The sequence below is a fragment of the Cydia amplana genome, chromosome 18 (genome assembly GCF_948474715.1).
Source record: "Cydia amplana chromosome 18, ilCydAmpl1.1, whole genome shotgun sequence".
NCBI lineage: Eukaryota > Metazoa > Arthropoda > Insecta > Lepidoptera > Tortricidae > Cydia > Cydia amplana.
Genome location: NC_086086.1, coordinates 13328310 through 13350584, shown reverse-complemented (window position 1 = coordinate 13350584; position 22275 = coordinate 13328310). Strand labels below are relative to the sequence as shown.

Here is a 22275-nt window from a genome sequence, read left to right as displayed (position 1 = left end):
GATTTGCACATTATGCGGCCTGCACTTTTTACGATTTGCACATTTCGCGACCTGCACTTTGTACGATTTGCACATTTTGCGACCTGCTCGTTTTACGATCTGCACGTTTTACTACCTGCACCTTCTGCGATTTGCACTAGTGCTCATTTTGCGACTTGCACATTCTGCTATGTATCCACCATATCCGTTTTCGGTCGAAAGGTTGATTGGGTCGAGAGCTTAAGCTGAAATATTGAGTCTATCAGGTATTAACTTTCTGCATATTTGTAAGAGAATGTCGATGGTTGAATTTTTTTGAGATTAAGAGGGTTTCTTTCGTTGTTGTTGAGTTAAGATATTGTGACATTTTTATATAGCCTAATTTTGATATAGGTAATCTAAGTACAATGGTTTTATTTAATTTATAAGAACCGTTCAATTATACCACTTGCCTACTTGAATAAAATATCTTTTATCTTTATCTTATCTTATCTTAAAACGTAGGTACACTAACATTACATTTAATTTTTTTGAAATTTTCACGTGGTCGCCATATGAGATAAGTAATTATATAATAAGGTACTTAAAGTGTCATTCAATAGAACTTGCTAACTATGTAAACAAAAGTTACTAGTAAATTGCCATTCAGTGTCAATTATAGTATAGCATAAAATATATACTTGTATATATTTTGCTTTACCAGATCATTAATTAAAGTAACTGTCACCGTATTTAAGTGGTGACATATGCAGACATAAACTGACATTCAAAAGAACTTGCTAACTTTTATTTTGTACAGAAATAAGGTTAGTAAGGAAGTTTCCTTAGTAACCTTATTTCTGTACAAAATAAACTGATTTATTTCAAACAACGGGCTAAAGAAAAACGGCAAAATCTTGACCGTGAATCAAGCCACAGCAAAAATCTTTACAAGTGTCATGTCGTATCAGCAAAGCAAAAAGGGAAAGCTTAAAATCCTCTTTTTCTCTTCGTTTCACAAACGTCGCACAGTGGTCGTTATCACGCGAAACTTGCTCTGTAATTGTTTTCAATTCGTATTTTTCCCTTTTCTCCCTTTTTTGTTTGGTTCATTGGCGTCATTATGGATTTTTCACACCGGGCTGAATGACGCCGGTCGAAACGCTCTTTGCTAGAAGACAAAGGATTTTTAAATGTATACACAGTAGTTACATTTTATACACACAAGGGCTCACGCACACATAAGGGCCAGCCACATAAGGGCTCACGCTAGACAACGTCCATGATGTTTATTTGGGGTCGCCGTCATCGAAAACGATGAGGAGGACTATATATATATATATACATTTTATATTTAAACTAGCGACCCGCCCCGGCTTTACACGGGTTAATAAATTATATATAAACCTTCCTCTTGAATCACTCTATCTATTAAGAAAACCGCATCAAAATCCGTTGCGTAGTTTTAAAGATCTAAGCATACATAGGGACAGACAGACAGTGGGAAGCGACTTTGTTTTATACTATGTAGTGATGAAATAAACAGCTTTGCATGTAACTGTTTCTGATGTCATCACCGGCTCCAGGAGTCGATTCTGATTTAACAATTTGTCACGGTCGTGAACTGGTTTTGACACGACCTTGTCCATCGTTTTGGTGATTGGCGCGCATTTGACGCACAACTTTCGTCATTTCGCATGTATCAATAGGAGTGCCGCCAGAGTGCAGCACTAGCCTCCATCGTAAACCATAGAGTAGTTATAGATACCTGTGCCTTAAACGGTTTTTTGACAAGTTTTCACAGACAATAAAATATGCTATTGACAATCGACGTATTCCCTGCAGTCTTACCGCGTAGTCTTACCAGTTGGACTACTGGGAATCTCCTTCCCAATAGACTTACGATTTGTTTTCAAAGGGCCTACCGGGAAACGCGAAAATCTAAACTCAGCTATCTGCCTCAGTGATAGAAAGGTTAGATAACAAAATTTCGACTCTCTCGTTTGCGGACCCATAGACCCTTAGATGGGATCGTATCTCGTCGCATAATAATTGATTGTCATAATGTAATGTTACGCATAAAACTCTTTTCGTATAATTTTTCTCCAGCTGAAACAGAAAGTATTTTCGAAAAAAATTGCATAGGTTGTGTAGGAGTAGGACAGGGTAGTTTAGGTTAGGTTTCTTTTATAATTTTTCAGAAATGTTAATATGTAGTTTCAGCATAATAACAATTATGCGAAATGAGTTTTATGCGTAATATTACATTAGGACAATCAATTATTATGCGACCCAATATGGACCCCTAATATTAATTTTAAAACTAAAAACGCAATCAACATTTCATTCCCAAAGCCATTATTCTCCTTTGAAGCCTCATAAAATCAACCCCAAGCCCCAACAGAAAGGCCAAGTTAACAATTTAATAAAAACAAAAAGAAAATCGGAAATGAAACGCATAAATTCGCAGGATCTGACAGTTGTATGTTCGCAATAAATTTAATTATGCTCGCCGTAAACAGGAGGAGGGGTGATGCAATAATGATAAAAGACATAGCTTGGCAAGGATATGGAGAAATTAAGGGATGTTGGGTTTCCAGACACATAAATGTCAAGGAATTTTAATCACATATTTTTTCGGTTTTTGTTGCGTTGTCACCTTCTACGTGTTGCCTCGGCAAGTAAGAAATTCTAATTGGTTAAATTTATTTATAATATATCGTTGTCTAAGTACTTACCTATAACACAAGCCTTGTTGAACTTACTGAGGGAATAAGTAATTTTCTGTTAAAATGACCTGTAATAAATATTAAATAATAATTTTATAAATTTTATGTCATTTTAGCTTTTGGCAAATCCGATATAAAACTTCAGTTGACTTCAAGTTGTATTTGATTTTTCCACCATATTACCAAAATATAGTTTCAAAGGCTTGTATTGGGATAATTAGTAACAATATACGATTGATGCGGTCGTGTATAGTTATCTTCCATTTTGCCGAAAATTATTTCAAAATCGTTTTGTGCCACTCCATTTTTTTTTCACCATTTCTTTGTTCGAAATCGTCAATTATTGATTCTGAATATGGATTATGTTAGGCTTGGTCAAATATATGAGATAGTTATTTTTCGAGAAATGCAAGTCCTACGTCATTTAGGAGAGCAATACGAAATAATACGATCCTAACTATATTAATTCTGCTGAAACAAATTCTTATTAAACGAGTGTAAACATCTCTTGACCAATAATGATAAAAATACCAGACCGGTGACGGCTAAAATAAAATCGCTACTTCCCTTTACACTTAACAAGGATAATGTCTTTACAAAAACCTTTTAAATACCTCCATAACACCATATACCGGACTTGTTTCCTTTAATGAAGCTGCTAACAGGAGTAACATTACAATTGCTTACCGTGTAAGGGCGAATTGGTTCTGCGAGCAATGTGGCCCGCCCACTACCACTTAAGTCTGGCAATTCTCTGAACTATGTCGACAACTTTCGTTCTCTTGCGGATCTCCTCATTTCTGAATCGATCACGCAGGGAAACTCCGAGCATAGCCTGCTCCGTTGCTCTTAATCTATATGACTAGATGAACTGACGATCTGGTTAAAGTCGCGGGAAACCGTTGGTTGAGGGCAGCGAATGACCGTTCGTTGTGGAGATCTTTTGGGGAGGCCTTTGTCCAGCATTGGACGTCTTTCGGCTGAGATGATGATGATGAAGGGCGAATAGAAGACTCAGACGATCCAGAAACCGAATTTTATGCAAGAAAGTAGCTGCAGATGACGTAGTAAGTACAATCACAGATTTTACAATAATAATAAAAAAATGTTTTAAAAGGCCTCTGCGCTGTTGGCTTTGGTCCCACGCACGCCTCCCAAAGGTCCGGAACCCCATGGTCCCGAGATATGGAAAGGCAGACAAATAAATAATTATTAAATATTAGGGGACATCTTACACAGATCAACCTAGCCCCAAACTAAGCGAAATGTATGTTTATTTGTTCCTAATTAAAGTCATAAAAGGGAAGCTTGTGCTATGTTTATATCTATAAACATAGAAAATATCCATGACTTAGGAACAAATATTTCTGTTCATCACACAAATAAATGCCCTTACCGGGATTCGAACCCAGGACCATCGGCTTCACAGGCAGGGTCACTAACTCACTAGGCCAGACCGGTCGCAGACATGACAGATCACAAGCTTATGTCACACTGGTTTAAGGTCCCTGCTCGCATTATCAACAAGAATACGAGAAGGTTCGGGGCGTTTATCGGGTGACATCATTTAATTCCCTTGAAAGCCGTCGGAGGTGTAACGCCGCCGGAATAGATTCTGACTACATTTGAAGCGGGTTTGGGAATAACTGGGTTTGTTTACTGCGGCATCATGTGTTTAAATAAAAGCAGTGCTCGGGTTTAATGACAGCTGGGGGCCTATCCAAGATGACGTTGATAGGGAACGACAATAGAAACTTAAATAATTATATGGATTAATGACGTGTCTTTTCGTGGCATCTGGCTTTCTAATACATTTCTTTTCGTTTGTCTTTGATCGATGTACGGTTATCTTGTCTAAGCCCCCTGGTTATTTTAGGGTTGTACAAACTAAAGGCTGTATTTACACAAAGTTACATTCAGGTTGAGACTGCACCAGCGTTTGCTACTGCAGACTAGCAGTAGGATTGATATTTTCTGCAACATTGCAGTAGACAGCAATGCTACACATGCAACGCTATCTAAATGTGCTCTTTATAACCACAAATGACACAAATGGTTACTGTTACCTATAGGTTGCCGACGCCTGATAAACTGTTCAAAATTTCGGACGTTTCTGTAATTGTATTCGTATGTGACATATTATTACGATAATTATTAATTACTTAGACGACACTAATATTAAAGGAGTCGGGCGTAGCGACGTACGGGGCGCGCTTCAATGGCGGGCTCCTTGAGCGCCCTTATACTAACATTAAATAGTCGGGCGTAGCCTTATATGTACTATACTAAAGTGCCGGGTGTCCATACTAAAAGAATCGAGCGCAGGTCCATCACAAAATCACGCTATCTCACTTGCTCTCGCTCTCAGTATATCTATACTTAATTAGGTATGATGAATGTGTTTCATGTGTAAACATTTAGCTAATTTTATTAATTAAATAAGGTATCTATTAGATCTATCTTACAGTGACGCGGATAGCATAAGTGTAAGTGTAAGGCTAGGTTCAGACGGCGTTAAGTTTTTCCGTATACCGTGTACGGGATTTTATCGAATACCGTAGTGGCAGCAAAATTTGTATGAAAACTTTCAAAATCGTCACACGTTATCTATGCGGGAAAGCCGTCTACCCGTGTACAAACGATTTTGAACAAATTTTGCTGCCACTACGGTATTCGATAAAATCCCGTATACGGTATACGGGAAAAATTAACGCCGTGTGAACCTAGCCTAAGGCCTGAGTGGACGCTCGAAGCGGAGCGTTCGGCGGGGCGTGCAGCGTGGCGTCGGGCTCGCAAGTGATTTGAGCAGCGTGCACTAAGGCCGCTCCTATGCGTTTGCATTTGTTTTACATGCACGCCGCACGCCCCGCCCCACTGCACGCCCAACTCGAGCATCCACTCAGGCCTTACATTAAAACCGCAGCTAGTTATTCAGGGTTAACACAAATGGAAGACTATTTGTTTTAATCGACACATTTATCACGAATATCCAATCCTCTGATAATCAAACCTTCAAAGATACCGAATTCAATTAATACAATTAATCAATTAATTACCGCCGGACTCTGGGCACGGATCGATCGTGATTAAACAACCCAATTAAGTTTTGCTTTCATCCAGGATTGTACAGAATTATTCAATTATTCAGAAATGCGTTAAATATCACTGTTTCTGAAATGGACGTCGCTATGTTCAAATGCGGCCATTAAGTATTTAATAAAATAAAAAAACAATTGGGTATAAAATTCGTTTAAACCATTATCTTACTTACAAAATAATCATGAATTGTAACTAAAACATTTATTTAATTTATAGTTAGTTATTATATTAATAAATAATAACTAAAACATTATGATGAATATAATAAAGGAATTTAAGATCATATACGGGCAATAAAATGGGTTTCTACATTCATTAATTCTCGATTACTTATGTTATTAGGTAGCAAATAAAGTAGGTACTCCTATATATTTCATACAAAATCGTTTAACTACCAAATATATCTACAAGCATTTTGTATGACGTGTGACACAAGTTACTATAGAAGCGCTAACAACGCATTTCCGTAACAAGCGTACTCCACAATACTCGGACACAAAGAAAAAAAAATGGAAAGACTTCAAAAACAGTCCCTCGGACTCAATAATACGCGTAACCGAGCGAACTCGCTCGTTAGATAAACGACTTTTTGCCAACATAACAAAAGGTAAAAGGCGATAAGGATCGTCCACCTATTGTTCGTTGCGTTACCTTTAAATCTCCTGTTACTCTGTAAGATTTACCTCCAGTCTTGCCTGTGACGCTGTTTTTCTTCAACTGAAAAATTGGCGCGATTTACGCCAAAGGCACCTAATGTAGGTTGGGATACCGAGTGAGGGAGGTGATTTTTATAAGCCAGGTTTTATTTGGGTCAATCAATGATATAGGTACTTGCTGTATTTAAACTTTTGATTCCTCGTTAGGGAGTTGATTGTGATGAAATGGTAAATGAAAGGAAAATTTGTGGAAGTAATTGCTTTGTGTTTTTATAGCGGCAATCAGATTTTAAACCCTGTTTTTGGTTTGAGCTTTTTTAGTGCGAGCACCATGTATAATGCATAGTATCAAAATCAAAATAAAAACAAATATCATTTACTAGCTACTCGCCCCGGCTTCGCACGGGTTATCAAATTATACATAAACCTTCCTTTTGAATCACTCTATCTATTAAAAAAACCCGTAGATTTAAAGATCTAAGCATACATAGGGACAGACAGACAGCTGGAAGCGACTTTGTTTTATACTATGTAGTGATTTTCAGGCAACTAAGGCCTATAGATACATACCTTACAGACTAAGATACATACCAAGAGACATACCACAATAATCTACAAGGTGAAAATCATTTTGTCAACACTGTTTTCTGCTGCATCACGGAAATAGGATTCGGCAGATTCCCCCGGAACCGCCGAAAAAGCACGATCTTCGGCCAGAATTCCGCGCTTTCGATGGTTCCCAGCAGAGGCCGCGGCACCCGCACAACGAACAAAATGAAGTGAAACAGAAAATTGACTTGACTGTAAACATATGCCGTCACCGAAAGTTAGCGCGTGCTAACAAAAACATATTCGATAAAACTTAATCCAATGTTCGAAACGCATTCACTTTAAAACGTTTCATTCGATTTTATTCAGTTAAAAGCTAGACACTTTTTAAAGCTCACACAAACCACAAAAAACGCTTTCGCGTTTCAAATTTAAACAGAAATAAAAGTATCAAAAAACCTCCATAAATTTCATTTTGAACAGTTAAATGCTGAATTTCTTTTCGTTTTGGTCTTGCCTTATCGTTTTAACTGGCTGGAACAGCGGGAGTGAAGGTTTTATGCTCATTTTTAATTGTTTTTAGCGATCCGCGGTCATATGAAAATGTTAAATACGGGAGGCTGTCCAAAACAAACCTTTTCATTAGTCTTTATGAAGGGTGTCTTGCGTGATGTTACAATGCAATGTAGGTATATTAATATTAAGCCCTCTTACATAGCTATTACCATTAAATACTACCCTCAAAATAGGCACCTATACAAGGATACCTAATTTGATTTTTCGGCATACTTGTATTTGTTTTTTTTTCGTAGAACGGTTAAACAAAAAAAATATTTCTAACTGTGTAAATTGCCATTTCGTAGGTAAAAATTTTGAAAATAATGATTTATTTTATAAATGATTAAAGAAATGGTTAATGAATAATACCTTTTAGGTATAACATTAGTACGTAAAATGCGTGACATTTAATTTTAATTTTGAATGTTATTGTTATTATTTTTCATTATTATTGTGACTAATTTGACAATGACTAGGTACCACATCACAGTCATCACTCTATAGCTCTTTGAAAATAATATTAATGTTGCTGAGAACGTGTTTTGATTAAGTGAATACCTACTTATTTTTATCTACTTTAAGAAATAATCGCTCCGAAACTCGAAATGTCGCGCCCTCTAACCCTTGAACCGGACGTGCAAGAAATACTTTCCGGGAACACTATTTTCAATACGATTGGTATTGCCATTAATGCGATTTTTCTATTAAAATGACGTAGGTAGGTGTCGCGAAGATAGGTAGGTACGCTCTTTTCCTTGTATGGCTTTTTGTATTGTGTAAGATACAGAACACTTCATTGGGCTTAGAACCGGTTTATTTAAATATAAGGGAGCTTAATTTGGCCAAACAAATAAAAAGTATAGAGCTTTTAAAAAACATACTAATATGTTGCTAAAGAAGAAAATGTGTTACAATTTGTAGAAATGTATATGTGTTTATGTTCCTTTGTTTACCTATCCAAAACAGACCTATAGAGAAAACTTTTAGCTGTTACGTCCCGATAATTCTCAAGAATCGAAGAAAATATGAAGAATATCCAAGAAAACGCGGGTCCGGGTAACTCGCGTTTGTCCAAAGTTTATTTTTATCTGTCCCGGACCCTTTCTAAACAAATTTCATGAATAAATTTAGCCTTTGTAAACAAATCGAGCGAGCTATATTAAATTAAGGCCAAGCGACGGAATGCAATAAAGGGAATGCTTAGAAATACCCATAATATATTGGCAGTATGTTATAGTTTGGAGATTTAGAAGAATAATTGAATAATGAATACCTTTTTCGTTGTATGGTGAAAAGAGGCTTTGTTTATAAAGAAATAGCGACCCGCCCCGGCTTCGCACGGGTTAAGAAATTATACATAAACCTTCCTCTTGAATCAGTCTATCTATTAAAAAAACCGCATCAAAATCCGTTGCGCAGTTTTAAAGATCTAAGCATACAGACGATTGACGACTGGTCTGGCCTAGTAGGTAGTGACCCTGCCTGTTAAGCCGCCGTCCTGGGTTCGAATCCTGGTAAGGGCATTTATTTGTGTGATTAACACAGATATTTGTTCCTAAGTCTTGGGTGTTTTCTATGTATTTATGTATTTGTATATTATATATATCGTTGTCTGAGTAACCACAATACAAGCCTTCTTGAGCTTACTGTGGGACTTGGTCAATCTGTGTAAGAATGTCCTATAATATTTATTTATTTATTTATTATTTATTTATACAGACAGACAGACAGACAGACAGCGGGAAGCAATTGATAATGCAATTTTCTTTGTATGTAAATTTTGTATGAGTAATTTTCAAAAATTGAAAATTTATCGGCAATTTTTTTCCCACACGTTTACTTATAGTTAGCCAGTTATTCTGATGATGAATCTCGATTTCGATGCAACTTGAAACACACCATTGTATGACGTATATGTCATATATGTATGTACAGTCACCTGCAATAATATGTTACACCACAAAGGCCGCAAAAACATCTGACACGATTTTATCTGTAGAGCCATAAGAGCGTGTCACATATTTTTGCGGCCTTCGAAGAGTAACATATTATTGCTGGTGACTGTACATTGAGTAATAACTTAGCGAATGGTAGGTCTGTGGTAATAACCCAAACTCCTAGCGTTTTACAAAAACTTCTTTCTAGAACCCTACAACTTGCTATAAATAATATTCTCGAGAAACTAGCCCGTAACTTCCCGAGTTCAAGACTTCGTTAACTGTTTGTCGTGGAATATGGTATAATAATTCCATATTTAGGTAGTTTCAAGTATAAAACTCCCGTGAGACCAAAACGTTATGAAATAATGTCGCTCAAAATTTAGGTTTAATATCGCTTAACTATCTTTACATATTTTGTTTAAGCCGGTAGGTATTTATTTACATACCTTTAAACGAGCAATTCTTGTTTATTTATTTAGTTATATATATATTTCGGGCATCTCGGAAACGGCTCTAACGATTTCGATGAAATTTACTATACCTAGGGGGTTTTCGGGGATGAAATTTCGATCTAGCTAGGTCTTATCTCTATGAAAACGCGCATTTTTGAGCTTTTATATGTTTTCCGAGCAAAGCTCGGTCTCCCAGATATTTTACATAATAAATACCTAGTCAGAGTCAAATAAAACGTATCGTTAATATTTAATAGTTCGGGCCTTTTAGTTTCCTCCTAAAACCTTAATATACCGCCTAAATGTTGAACTAAGTAGTTTTAGTAATTAGGAGAGTAATGTAAGTTGGGGATAACACTCACATTTCTCGTGGGACTTTACTAATCCGGGGTAAAAAGCTCCTCGTTTACAAAGGTTTAAATATTTTCTATTTACATAAATATTAAAGAATTAAAGTATTAGCCAAACCACTGCTCAAACGACTTTGTCGTACCGTTTACGCAAAATGCAAGACCGGTCTACAGAATATCAAAAATAACTTATTGTCAATATATTTTAATTACATATTTTTGACTTATACAAGTGTACAGTCAGCAGTAATAGTAGCGGACGAAATAACGCACAAAAAAAATCTTCCACCCTGCAATACTTTTACATACCATAAATCTCTGCAGTTCAAGAGTATCTGTAAAAAACTAATTAGTTTTTATATAGATAGAAACATAATTATCTGTTTTTTTAAGCTATTAGAGAATGGTAGATACTTTTGACGCTTAGTCTGACGGTCTAGCCTTGGCACCTTGGTGACGATCGCTATCGCTTCGCTATCGAATCGCTTTGTGCCTCTCTATCACTCTTCCATATTAGTGTGACAGTGACAGTTGCGTTTCGTTCGCTAGAGAGCGTTAGCGATTGGCATGTTGTCTACGGGGCCTGATACGCTACTTTTGATGATTACTGCACCTGCATTTAAACGCAGTGCTTTTCTACAACAATATAGTAATTCTGTGTTTAATCAGCAATGATTTATAACTCAAGATAGGTTATAGGCGTTCCAAAATTGAAGCGCTTACCTTGTGACAAATTGGACAAGTTGCCTTTAGTCGCGGCTGGACCAGCGAGAAATGTGCACGTGCTAATGAGCTCCCGCACACCGAAAGATAAAAGAGACGACCTTATGTTTAAAAACAAGTGTGACAAAGATGGATGCAATGAGAAAATTAATCAAAAATAACAGATTTCTTCGTAGGCACAGAAATAAATATGGAAGTATTTTTTGTGCTCCTCTAGTATGAGTATAACCTATCTATGGTTATATAATATCATTGTTAATCAGCAATCCAAGTTCCACTGACCGGCCGCGAATCAATCGGCATCTATGAATGGTGCAATATTATGGGCTCGGAACAATGGCACAAAGGGCCCCCATTGCAAGTTGAGCATAATGGAGCGTTAAGTTTCTAGGAATTAAGCGTCTATAGACTATCTAGATTGCACAGCAAGTGAGAAATAGAGCGAAGTCTGCTGCGTACTCTGTACACAATCAAGTCATGTCTTAGACTTTCTGTTCATGTGTGTGGTGGTCGAAATTCGTGAGTTTTCAATCCTCTGTTTTTCTGTAGAAGCTGCCTCAGATTCAACTTTTGAGCACAGACGGTTTCCATTAGCAGTAGTAGGAGTAGTAAACTCTTTATTGTACGAAAAGACATATTAAAAATAACATACAATTAGTAAGAAGTACAAAGGCAAACTTATCCCTTTGAGGGATCTCTTCTAGTCAACCTTTGAGTAGATTATAGGAGAAAGTGAAAAGAGGGTGACAAATGCAGCAAAATATACAACAAGGTACCAGAAAGATAAAGGATATAAATACATACAAAATTTATAGGATAAACATACATATATTACCTATACAAAAAGGAATGGGGAAAATACACTAAAAATTGTGAATTAGAAAGATATATAGCAACAATACAATAGGAATATAGATAAATTAATCAGTCAGATCCATTAATTTTAAGTTTTAATTTAAATTGATAACAAATTCATTATCTTCTTCAAAACTTGTTTAGAAAACAGTAACGTCATATTAAGTTTAAGTTTAAAGCCAGCTAGTAAAATAAACAATCTAAAGTTGACAAGCAACTTAAATTAGGCAATTACTCTGCGTTAGGTAATTAAATAGATAAGTGTTTTATCAATTATTGTACCTGCACTAACAAAAAAAATATTATTTGTTATCTGACAGTAAATAAATTTGTATTTGTATTTTTTTTAATCTTATACTTATATTGAAAATAAAACTTTGTTTAAGTATCTAATTTAGTAAGTACTTTATTTTACTATTTTCTTGAAAGTTTGAAGGTGGTATAAGAAGAACATAAAGTAAATATTAGGTAATCTTTTTTGTTCAGTTAATTGAAAATCGAGACAGGACAGGATTCCTAGAAGTGGACGGAACCTACCAATATCCTATCAATATGAACTGCCAACGCCAATTAAATGGTGGCGTCCGGTCAAATGAAGGGTCACGTGAATTCACGCTTCGGCTCGTCGTATTTATTCCTGGAACACAGTATATACCTATTGATAATATAGAACTTTTAACACAAAGAAAAATATGCTACGTCACAAAGTACAAGATATTATGATTACCTATTAGACATGGTTGTTTTAGATAGTTTCAGACATTGTTTTGATTAAATCGACTGAGACAACGTGACAGTTACGGCAAAATAATAAAAAACAACACAGCAGCAATGTAAAACCATTTTGAAATACAAGCACCTTCATTAGGGTGTTTAATCAGTTCTAGACAAAATTTAAAATATGTCATATGCGAAAGGAAAAGTGACCAAGGCCTCCAGTGTCCAGGGCTGGAAACAAATCAGCGTGCTCTGAATTTGCAGAAAATGCCTAAACCACTCAGCCACCCGGGTCACCGCGGCATGGGTCGAATTTTCTGAATTCATTCAATCTCTGAAGGGCTTACGGCGCAGACTATACTAGTAATACTGCAGCAGTTTTGCAACGCGCCATCAACGCAATCGCCATTGCTGCCCAGGTTTTTGTCATTTGCGACAGCAATGCAGTCGGCAGTAACGTCGCGCTGCAATGCTGCTTCAGTAATTCTGGTGTAGTCTCAATCCGAACAGTACCTTAATAAACACGAAAGAATGAGGGAGTGATGTTAAATCAATATCAAATCTTTTGAGTTATTATATAAGATTTTTATTTCTCGAATGCCGCTTGGTTTTGATTCCATTCCAATATTACCAAGATTTGAGCTCGACAGTGCGAAGCTTCGCGATCGCTGACGCGAGTAATTCTTCTTGAAACCAATCGAAGGTTTAGATTGAAGATTGGAAATGATTGAATGTTTAAAGATTCATTCAGTATCATTAACTTGCAGTCGTTTTACGTGAGCCACTCATATTATCTAAATATATACCTACAATTATATTACCTGACGTCTTTGGAATTAAGATTGACACCCACTCTGCTACATAATAAGGGTTCTATTGATCCGGCAGAAACCATAAATCTTGGCATCCATCATGTGTAAACGAAGACACAGAATGCCTTTAAGATACTATCAGCGTTAAATCGCTTCTCAAGTTACACATTAACAATCTAAGAGCATTCAAGTACACAGTAAGGTTGACATTCGGATGGAGACTGCAAGAACGTTACTATTGCAGAGTAGGTCGGCCTAGGGTGACTAGTCAAGTCTATGGCTGCTGCTCGACGCAACGTTGGCGCAACTGCGCAGCGACGCCATTTTTCATAGCGCTGACTCAAAAGACGCTAGTATGGGGTGGCTCTTAAAAAGGTGATGTTCGTACTTCAACCGCATCTGCATTACGGATGCGGCAACGTCGTTGCCGCCGCTATATCTTCAATTTCCTTGATAAAATGCGTGGAATTCAAGGAAATTGACAGATACAGCGGTGGCAACAACGACGCCGCAACAGTAATGCAGCTGCAGTTGAAATCCGAACGTCACCTTTACTGCTTCAGCGGTGTTGTCGCTGTCGCATTGTGTCCGAGATTAAACAGGAATTTCAAATCAAAAATTAGTGACGACTAATTTTTTCAAGGGCATTGTAGGCAGAATACCTCACCAATGCAGCAGTAATGCTCCAACAGCAACGTTGCTGCCGTCGCCATTCAGATATAACCTTAAATCAAAACATTACGTGTTGACGGGTAGGTCCAATTTCCTGTAAGCGCCCAGCTTTGAATATTAACCAGGTGAGAAACAAGCAGTAAAGTAAAATCTGGCTGAATGAGCCGTGACAGGGCCAATGAGATGTGATGGCATGAAATATTGGCTTTGCGCGCAGTGGCGCTGCCTGCGGAATGCTTTAGATAGTTTCCTAGTATCTCGGTATTTTCAGTTGTTGAATGCAACCCGTTCACAGCATTTACCTAGCAGGCCAATAGGATATTTGACAATTGTTTATGAATGGTATCAGTCGATCAGGTTTGTTTTTAGGATCAAATGTCTATATGGGATCCATATATTGTCTTAAACTTCTTAAAGCAATACAAAAGTCACAAATGATGGTCACCCGCACTTTACTGACGAAACGCTTCTAACAAAATGGCAATACATCGTGACGTCACCATGTAACGTTAGAAGCCGTTTTGATGTATAGAAAACAAGTAAATTGCGATTTTGTTGGTGAATTACCTATTTGTTTTTTTGCCAAAATACGGTATAAGAATGAGGAAAGCCAAAATCACCTCTTACCTAATCTTTATCTCCCCCTACCCCTTAAACCAATAGCTCTACGTCCGTATGTTCGTAGTTCTATCTGGTAGGATTCGGCAGCCAATGAAAGGGAAGAGTCAATTATACGCAAGAATGGCCTACAAGAGGCAGATCAATTCAGGTTTATCACGACTGGGGTGGGTGCTTAGCCATAAGAGACAGCGTTTTGAAACAAAGTTTATGCAAAGATGAATAACGCTGGAAAGGTCGTCCGGTTCCAGACCGAGGCAGGCTTCGTGTTCTATAGAATGCATGACGAGATCACCGATCACCCGTCAAAGGAAGTAGGTATCGGCCGAATTCCGAATTTTCCTTGTTGAATACAAAAAACTGAAAGTTATTTTAGTTAATATTTTTAAATATTAATAAGTATACAACTTAATTGCTGATTACAATAACCTCCTAATGGTTTGGCCTAAATGGCCTTTTATTCGTTGTCTTCGGTTTTGTCGAACAACACAAAATAATTTGCTTGCGACAAATTTCATTTTTAAAAACACTTGCTGTTTACTGCACTTGCCTTGGTCCTAGATTTGTATGCTATTAGAAGTTGGTGGAGTGCGGCTTAAAATGTTTTATCACATCTTTCGTTAGTTACAAGTGAAGTTACTGTGTGTTAAAGACATAGATTTATAGAATACTCTTTATTGACACACCTCAGTAAAAAGATACAAAAGAAAAGAACAATTGATTAAATGTAGAGGCAGACAACAGGCGGTCTTATCTCTAAAGAGCGATCTCTTCCAGACAACTTATATTTTCCTAGTTTATTATTAAACCCTGTCAACCTTTACTATAACTACATACAAATCGATCATTTATGTTCTTTTATATATGTAAAGGCTTACCTACTCAATAATTGCCGTGACAATTTCGAGGTTTATCGCTCACTCCCATGAATTAGACCAACACTTTCATTATACCGTCGTCATCGAACGTACACTTGGCAACACGACCTGTAATCTTCTTCTTATGGCTTCACTGATAAGGCCCCGTGATCTCTTTCGCCGGGTGTACACGTCAAACGCGGGGTTAAGTCGTAAGTTGAAATTACGAAAGATTTACCTACAGTTTATTGTTTGAGTTGAGGTTTGGTCGGATTTCGAGTAAAGAGACATGGGTTTGATGAATCTTTTGTTTTGAACTTTTATATTACGTATTCAGAAGCTTCTTGTTATTATATTATAAGTATAACCTACACAAAAAAGCATGAATATTTATTTAAATCCCTTATATGTTTCTTGAAATTTATCTAATGATAGAATATACCAATTGTTTTGCAGTGAAAGGAAATATCTGCGAAGAAATTCCAAGGTCTGTGTTAAATCCGAAAAGCGGAAGACTTTAGCTGAAGCCCTTTTCTGTATTAAGAGGCTGTCAATACCTAAAGCGCGCACACTATCTATTTGTATCGGAGTAAATGAGATAGCACTATCACTGTTAGTCGGCCAGGGCAAGGGAATAATAAGAAACCTAATTTAAATAACAAAAAAAATCGTTAGCGGTGTAGGTATAAATGTTTTATAATTTTGATTTTAATTGTAGACCCATAAGTCAAAAAAATAAAGATATAGAACCGTTTAATGGTGATTTTGAGACCAAATCTTTGCAATTATTTCCTATCGAGCCGATTTCGTTCAATCATGTATCAGTACGGCCACGGTTTTTAAATATAATGAATATTTAAAAATGTTATTTTATTTTACTAAAACAAATAGTTTTTCTTATAAATCTGCTTAAGTAACATCAATTTCAAGGTCATTGGGTGTTGACAGCCGCTTAAGAACTAGGCTTTTGATGATGGTGTAATCGCTCCGTAAATATAAGCCCTTACGCAAATCATTTCCAATTCAACGGTGTCAGGCACTGACAAAGCCTACACTATTACGCCGTATCTTGATACTTAAACGTTCTTAGTAACAGTTCGAGTACAGGCAATTCCAGTCTTAAATGTATACCACAAAGCTCAAATTGTTTTGAGTAATAATGTATCATCATGGTAATCATCAGTCTTAGGTCGATGCGGCACGGACACTGGTCAATTGATTTTGATTGCGGGCAATGAGTTGCTCTATTAGATGACTTGAAAAGACAAATTCGTCGGCCTAAATCGCATACCGCGTAACTCAATCTGACCAAATTTTACAGGAGGCTCAAAAAACTTAATTACCAAAAATTTTGCATGAAGACTAGCTTAATTTTTTTTTTCGTAATGTTAAGTTAAATTTAGCCGTCTGATTGTTAAAACCAATTTTTGTTTAAATCACCTGAACCTGGAAAATTTGGGAGTTAAGAGTTTTGCTATAAAATCCTTGAAAATAGAGGATAATCTTTTGATCTGAACAAGGTAATTGTGGATCAAAAAATATATAAATTTTAAACAGAAAAGCCTCTTTACGCAAAACTGACGTGCAGTCACAACGCCATCGCAGACTGTCCTGAAGGGAGTGGCGGGGGGAGATACGAGTTATTCCTTTTTACAAAATGGCGCTCGGGAGTTGCGAGGTTTTCTATTTTGCTTATTAATATGTCAGCTCCCACGGCTCATATATGAGCCAGAACGCTTATGGTGACGTCATATCGTGGGATTCGACAGGTTAAACGTTAACGGTTTCTTTTTAGTAGGTACCTATTTAAGAGTTTTTCCGTTAGATGCTTCAGAATTAGGGTTTGCAATCCGGATCCAGAATGTATGAAATTATACGGATCTGGATCCGGATCCGCGGATCTTCCCATACATTTCGGACCCGTCGTGCAAACCCTATTCAGAATAGTAGGGGAAGTCCGGGCATAGTGAACACCTTTACCTTTGACTTGACATATCAGAAAAATTTAACGAGGAAGAAATGAAAAAAGTATCAATAATAAGTCTTTATTTAATAATCTTTTAATTTAAAACAACACTAGCCTCTAATGTTTAATAGTTGCTGCAATTTTGAACAAAACGTAAAAAAAGATATTTTATTCGCTTTGCCCAGGGTGCCGGGCAAAGTGAAACAGCCCCCCGGGCAAAGCAAATATTACTCATAAAATCTTAGTGAACTTAATAACTAAGTGAAAATTAATCAACATAAGATCATTTCAATAATATTAATTAGAAAAAGCTGTCACAAGTAACTTTTGATATATTTTCACTGATTTCATAAGCATAAGTCTTCACGGCATTTCTGAAGACATTTTAACACAGCGAATCCACGTTCTGATAGTCATTTCCATGACGTCTGTTAGCCAGGAGCCATTATAGATCTTTTTTTGATATTTATATACCATCTGTAATAAAATATTATCCTAAAAAAAATTACCTAATAAATTCAAAGTGAACACGCTATCCGCTTTGCCCGATCCACTTTGCCCGTTCAGTCAGTTAAAGAAATTAAGAATTAAAAAAAAATAACCGTTGGATTGTTTTAAAAGAAATGCGTTGTAAAAGGAAGATACTTTAATAAGCAATAGAAGCATCTTGAATTAAAATTCGAGATAATTACTGTGACAAAATAACATACAATGTACTTACCTTTCAAAATCGAATATTTTGCACTAAAAACACATTTTTACTCGTCACCGACGACGCTCACAGCGACCGCTCCCTGTGACGCTTGCCGCTCATAGAGCGAAGGATCCTGAACATCATATAGGCGCGTGGTGCGACAAAGTCGAATAGTTTAGGATTGGGAGCCCGAAATCGCTTTGCCTGGGGTGTTCGCTTTACCCGGACTTCCCCTACGAGTACTATCAAAAAGTGTCAAAACATGATTTTCAACAAAAATTCGCCATCGCACTGTACTGAAGGGAGTGGCGGGGTGGAGATACGAGGTATTCCTTTTACAAAATGGCGGTCGAGAGTTGCGAGGGTTTCTATTTTGCTTTTTAAACGTAAACGGTTTATTTTTGGTATTTAAGAGTTTTGCCGTTAGATGAGTTCAGAATAGTATTATCTAAAAGTGTCAAAACACGACTTAAAAAAAATTAAGTTACGAGGTATGCAATTTAGGCCGACGCAATGGTTAATTAGGAATTCTTAAAGGAAATTTATTAGTAACCATGGTACCGACTTTGCCTAGTGCGGATGTTAAAATTTTTTTGAATTTCATTGTAACCTAACCTGAAATGCAAACTAGAAAAAAAAACCGGCCAAGTGCGAGTCGGACTCGCGCACGGAGGGTTCCGCACCATCAACAAAAAATAGAGCAAAACAAGCAAAAAAACGGTCACCCATCCAAGTACTGACCCTGCCCGACGTTGCTTAACTTCGGTCAAAAATCACGTTTGTTGTATGGGAGCCCCACTTAAATCTTTATTTTATTCTGTTTTTAGTATTTGTTGTTATAGCGGCAACAGAAATACATCATCTGTGAAAATTTCAACTGCCTAGCTACCACGGTTCGTGAGATACAGCCTGGTGACAGACGGACGGACGGACGGACGGACGGACGGACGGACGGACGGACGGACAGCGGAGTCTTAGTAATAGGGTCCCTTTTTTACCCTTTGAGTACGGAACCCTAAAAAGAAAAAAAATAATGAAAGATTTTGTGAAAAAAAACGGGTTTTTTTTATAAACAGGTGCATGTTTTGGAAAACTTACAAAAAGTAAGTTATTTCTATTTTCTTTATATCGTAAACGAAATGCTCGATTATCTTAGTGAATTAAAAAAAACTACTAGTTCAAGCTAATTTCTTCAACTCACTGATGAAGGCTTAAGGATTAACCAGTCTAGTGAAAAGAGTCACTTTTTTGGAATAATTCGTAATTTTACTAACCTGATCCAGAGATTTGATCAATATCTCTGGATAAAAATATCCAGAGATATTGATCAAATCTCTGAAATCTGAGGGAAATTTAAAATATAATTGCAATTTTATCATCATCGGTGATTCCATCATAATTATATTATTTTTAAGAGATTTGGTCTCTCATACATGGCCCATTACATCATCATTTAAGACGTTTCGTACCGCGTTACTAATCAAACTGAGATTCTGATGCCAATTCGAACGTAAACTATTATCCAAATGATGTCATTTTATCGTGTGTCTCGCTCGCACCAATCTATGTCCGGGGAAATAGATACGAACGAAATGCACGATAAATACATGACATCATTCAGATATCATTCTAAAGTTAGTATACGTTCGATTGGCCTGTCTGTACATTTTTAGTCAATGTGCCACCACAGGGTGAAGTGAAGCGTATATTAACATATCTGTCAGTGTCAGATTTGTATCGTATCGCTGTTACATCTTATAAGCATTGTTCGAATACGGCCGTTATTCTGTACTTGGGTTATACAAATTGTAATATATGAGTATAATTAGGTAAGAGGGTAGAACCAATTCTCGGCGACAGATTAATGTATACCTACCTATCATCGCTCTCTTTCAATAAATGGTTGTTACCAAGTGGACGCGTCTTGTGCTTTCTCTCCCTTCTAGAAGTTCCTAGATAGCCAGTACATCCTAAAATACTTCAGTGGCGACGAAATCGAACTGTAAACGCGTGTGAAACGTTTTTTTTAGTGGACGATAGTGAATATCGCAGTGACAATGTCGGTCGGTAAAATTGGTACTTTCGATGTGCATAAGGATAACTGGGACTTGTATGCGGAGCGCTTGGGCCAATTTTTTTTAGCGAACGACGTTAAACCGACAGTGCAACTAGCAACTTTAATCACCGTCATGGGTAGTGACGCGTACGAACTCATGGCAAAATTATGTTCACCGGACAAACCGTCGACAAAAAAATACGATGACCTTGTGGCACTTATGAAGAAGCACCTACAACCTACACGGAGTACCATGGCCGAACGATATAAGTTTCGTCAGAGGACACAAAGAAGTGACGAATCCATTGCGGAATATACTGCGGAGCTAAAAAAGTTGACGAGAGATTGTGATTTTCAAGAAGCCAGTTTAAAAGATAATTTACGAGACCAATTCGTGTGTGGTATCCGTAATGATAGCATTCGGCAAAAGTTATTTACGGAAGATAACCTAACATTTGAAAGAGCATTCAAAATGGCGGTGGCAATGGAAGCTGCGGAAAGTCATGCGGCGCTGGTACAGGACCGGTCTATAACAGAGGAGGGAGTATCATCGTCCATGACGGCAACAGCAGTGCATCAGCTGGCCGCGGTGAAGAGGGACAAGCGGCAGTCGGCGGAGGCGGCCAGTGCAGAGCGTTATGGACCGCGCGGTCCAAAGGTCACGCAGGGCGACGGGACAAAGGGCGCTATGGGCACGGGCGCGGGCAAGCGACGAGCCGTGAGGAGCAGTGCGGACTGGAAGGGAGGACAGACGCAGCAATGTTCGGCGTGCGGAGGGCAGCACGGGCAGAGCTCGTGTAAATTTAAGGCCTACGTTTGCAGAGTATGTAACAAAGAAGGGCATCTTAAGAGAATGTGTCCGAATTTGAGAAAAAACGTCGCATTTCATGCCATGTTAGAAGAGCGGGCAGTCTACGAGTGTTCAGACAGTGACAGTAACGGCAGTGAAGAGGTAAATAACTTTTCTATAGATGCTAAAACGTTGAAGAAGTATGGACCCTACATGGTGCAATTACGAGTCAACAATGTAAATCTAGTTATGGAAGTAGATACGGGCAGTGCGATATCTTGTATTAGCTATGATTGTTATAATCAATTATTTTCTGAGTGTCCGTTAAAAGCTAGCGATTTGAATTTATGTTATTATACGGACATTCATGTCAAACCCGTAGGTAAAATTTTACCTTCGGTACAATATAATAAAAAATGTAAAGAGTTAGATTTGTATGTCATGGTTAACGGCAAAACGAGTTTACTCGGCAGACAGTGGATAAAAGAATTAGGAATTCTGCCTGACTTAATAAAATCCATAGATTGTAATAATATCAGTCCGTAACATATTTTTGACATAAACGATTTCAGTTCCAGATATTGTGAAGTGTTTGAAGACGGCTTGGGGAGGTTTACCGGCGGACCGGTGGGGTTCCGGCTGCGCGTGGGCGCGGCGCCCGTGTTCCTGCGCGCGCGACCGCTGGCGTACGCGCTGCGCGAGCCGGTGGAGCGCGCGCTCGATCAGCTGGTGGCGGACGGTGTGATCACTCCGGTAAACTCGTCCGACTGTCGACAAATATACAGTGTAACGATTCTTGGAATTGCGTTCCTTATTCAACCCTTCAACCAGCCTATTACAGCACAGTCTCAGTTATTTAAGTGAAGTAAATTAACTTACAGTTGACTTTAAACGTAATCCTCTTGCTGACCGCAGGCGGCACGTTGTTGGACTCGATGCAGAGAAACGCTCCCATCTTGTGACCCACGAACAACAAATACCGCATCATGCCAATGTAACTCTCAACCGTGTGACAAATGAAATGAGGTTGGTTTTTGATGCAATATGAAAGTAACATATGACTGTATGGTTCGAAGATATCTGCACTTGCAAACTTCATTGTAACGCCAGCGTATTTCTTATGCAATACTCAACTGTATACGCAATAAAATAAGGGTGGTTTTTGAGAAAACATGAACGCGAACTAAGGCTAGTTGAATGAAATGCATCCTTATTATTTGTCAT

The 22275-nt window shown here is 37.6% G+C and overlaps 1 protein-coding gene and 1 long non-coding RNA gene across 2 annotated transcripts in view; both read left to right on the top strand.

The window, feature by feature from the left end:
• Positions 1-16302, top strand: part of LOC134656367 (uncharacterized) — a 335518-nt gene extending 319216 nt beyond the window's left edge. Inside the window, exon 2 of the long non-coding RNA XR_010097510.1 lies at positions 16073-16302. This is a non-coding gene — a long non-coding RNA (uncharacterized LOC134656367). The remainder of the gene's footprint in view (positions 1-16072) is intronic.
• Positions 16303-20018: 3716 nt separating this feature from the next.
• On the top strand, positions 20019-21815 carry LOC134656648 (uncharacterized). The gene has a single exon (XM_063512205.1). The coding sequence runs from the start codon at positions 20263-20265 to the stop codon at positions 21595-21597; it is 1335 nt and encodes a 444-aa protein (XP_063368275.1). The 5' UTR covers positions 20019-20262; the 3' UTR covers positions 21598-21815.
• The last annotated feature ends 460 nt before the right edge of the window (positions 21816-22275 follow it).

Bases quoted from the DNA above. Each gene is read 5' to 3' on its own strand.
- LOC134656648 (XM_063512205.1), top strand. From the start codon at position 20,263: ATGTCGGTCGGTAAAATTGGTACTTTCGATGTGCATAAGGATAACTGG.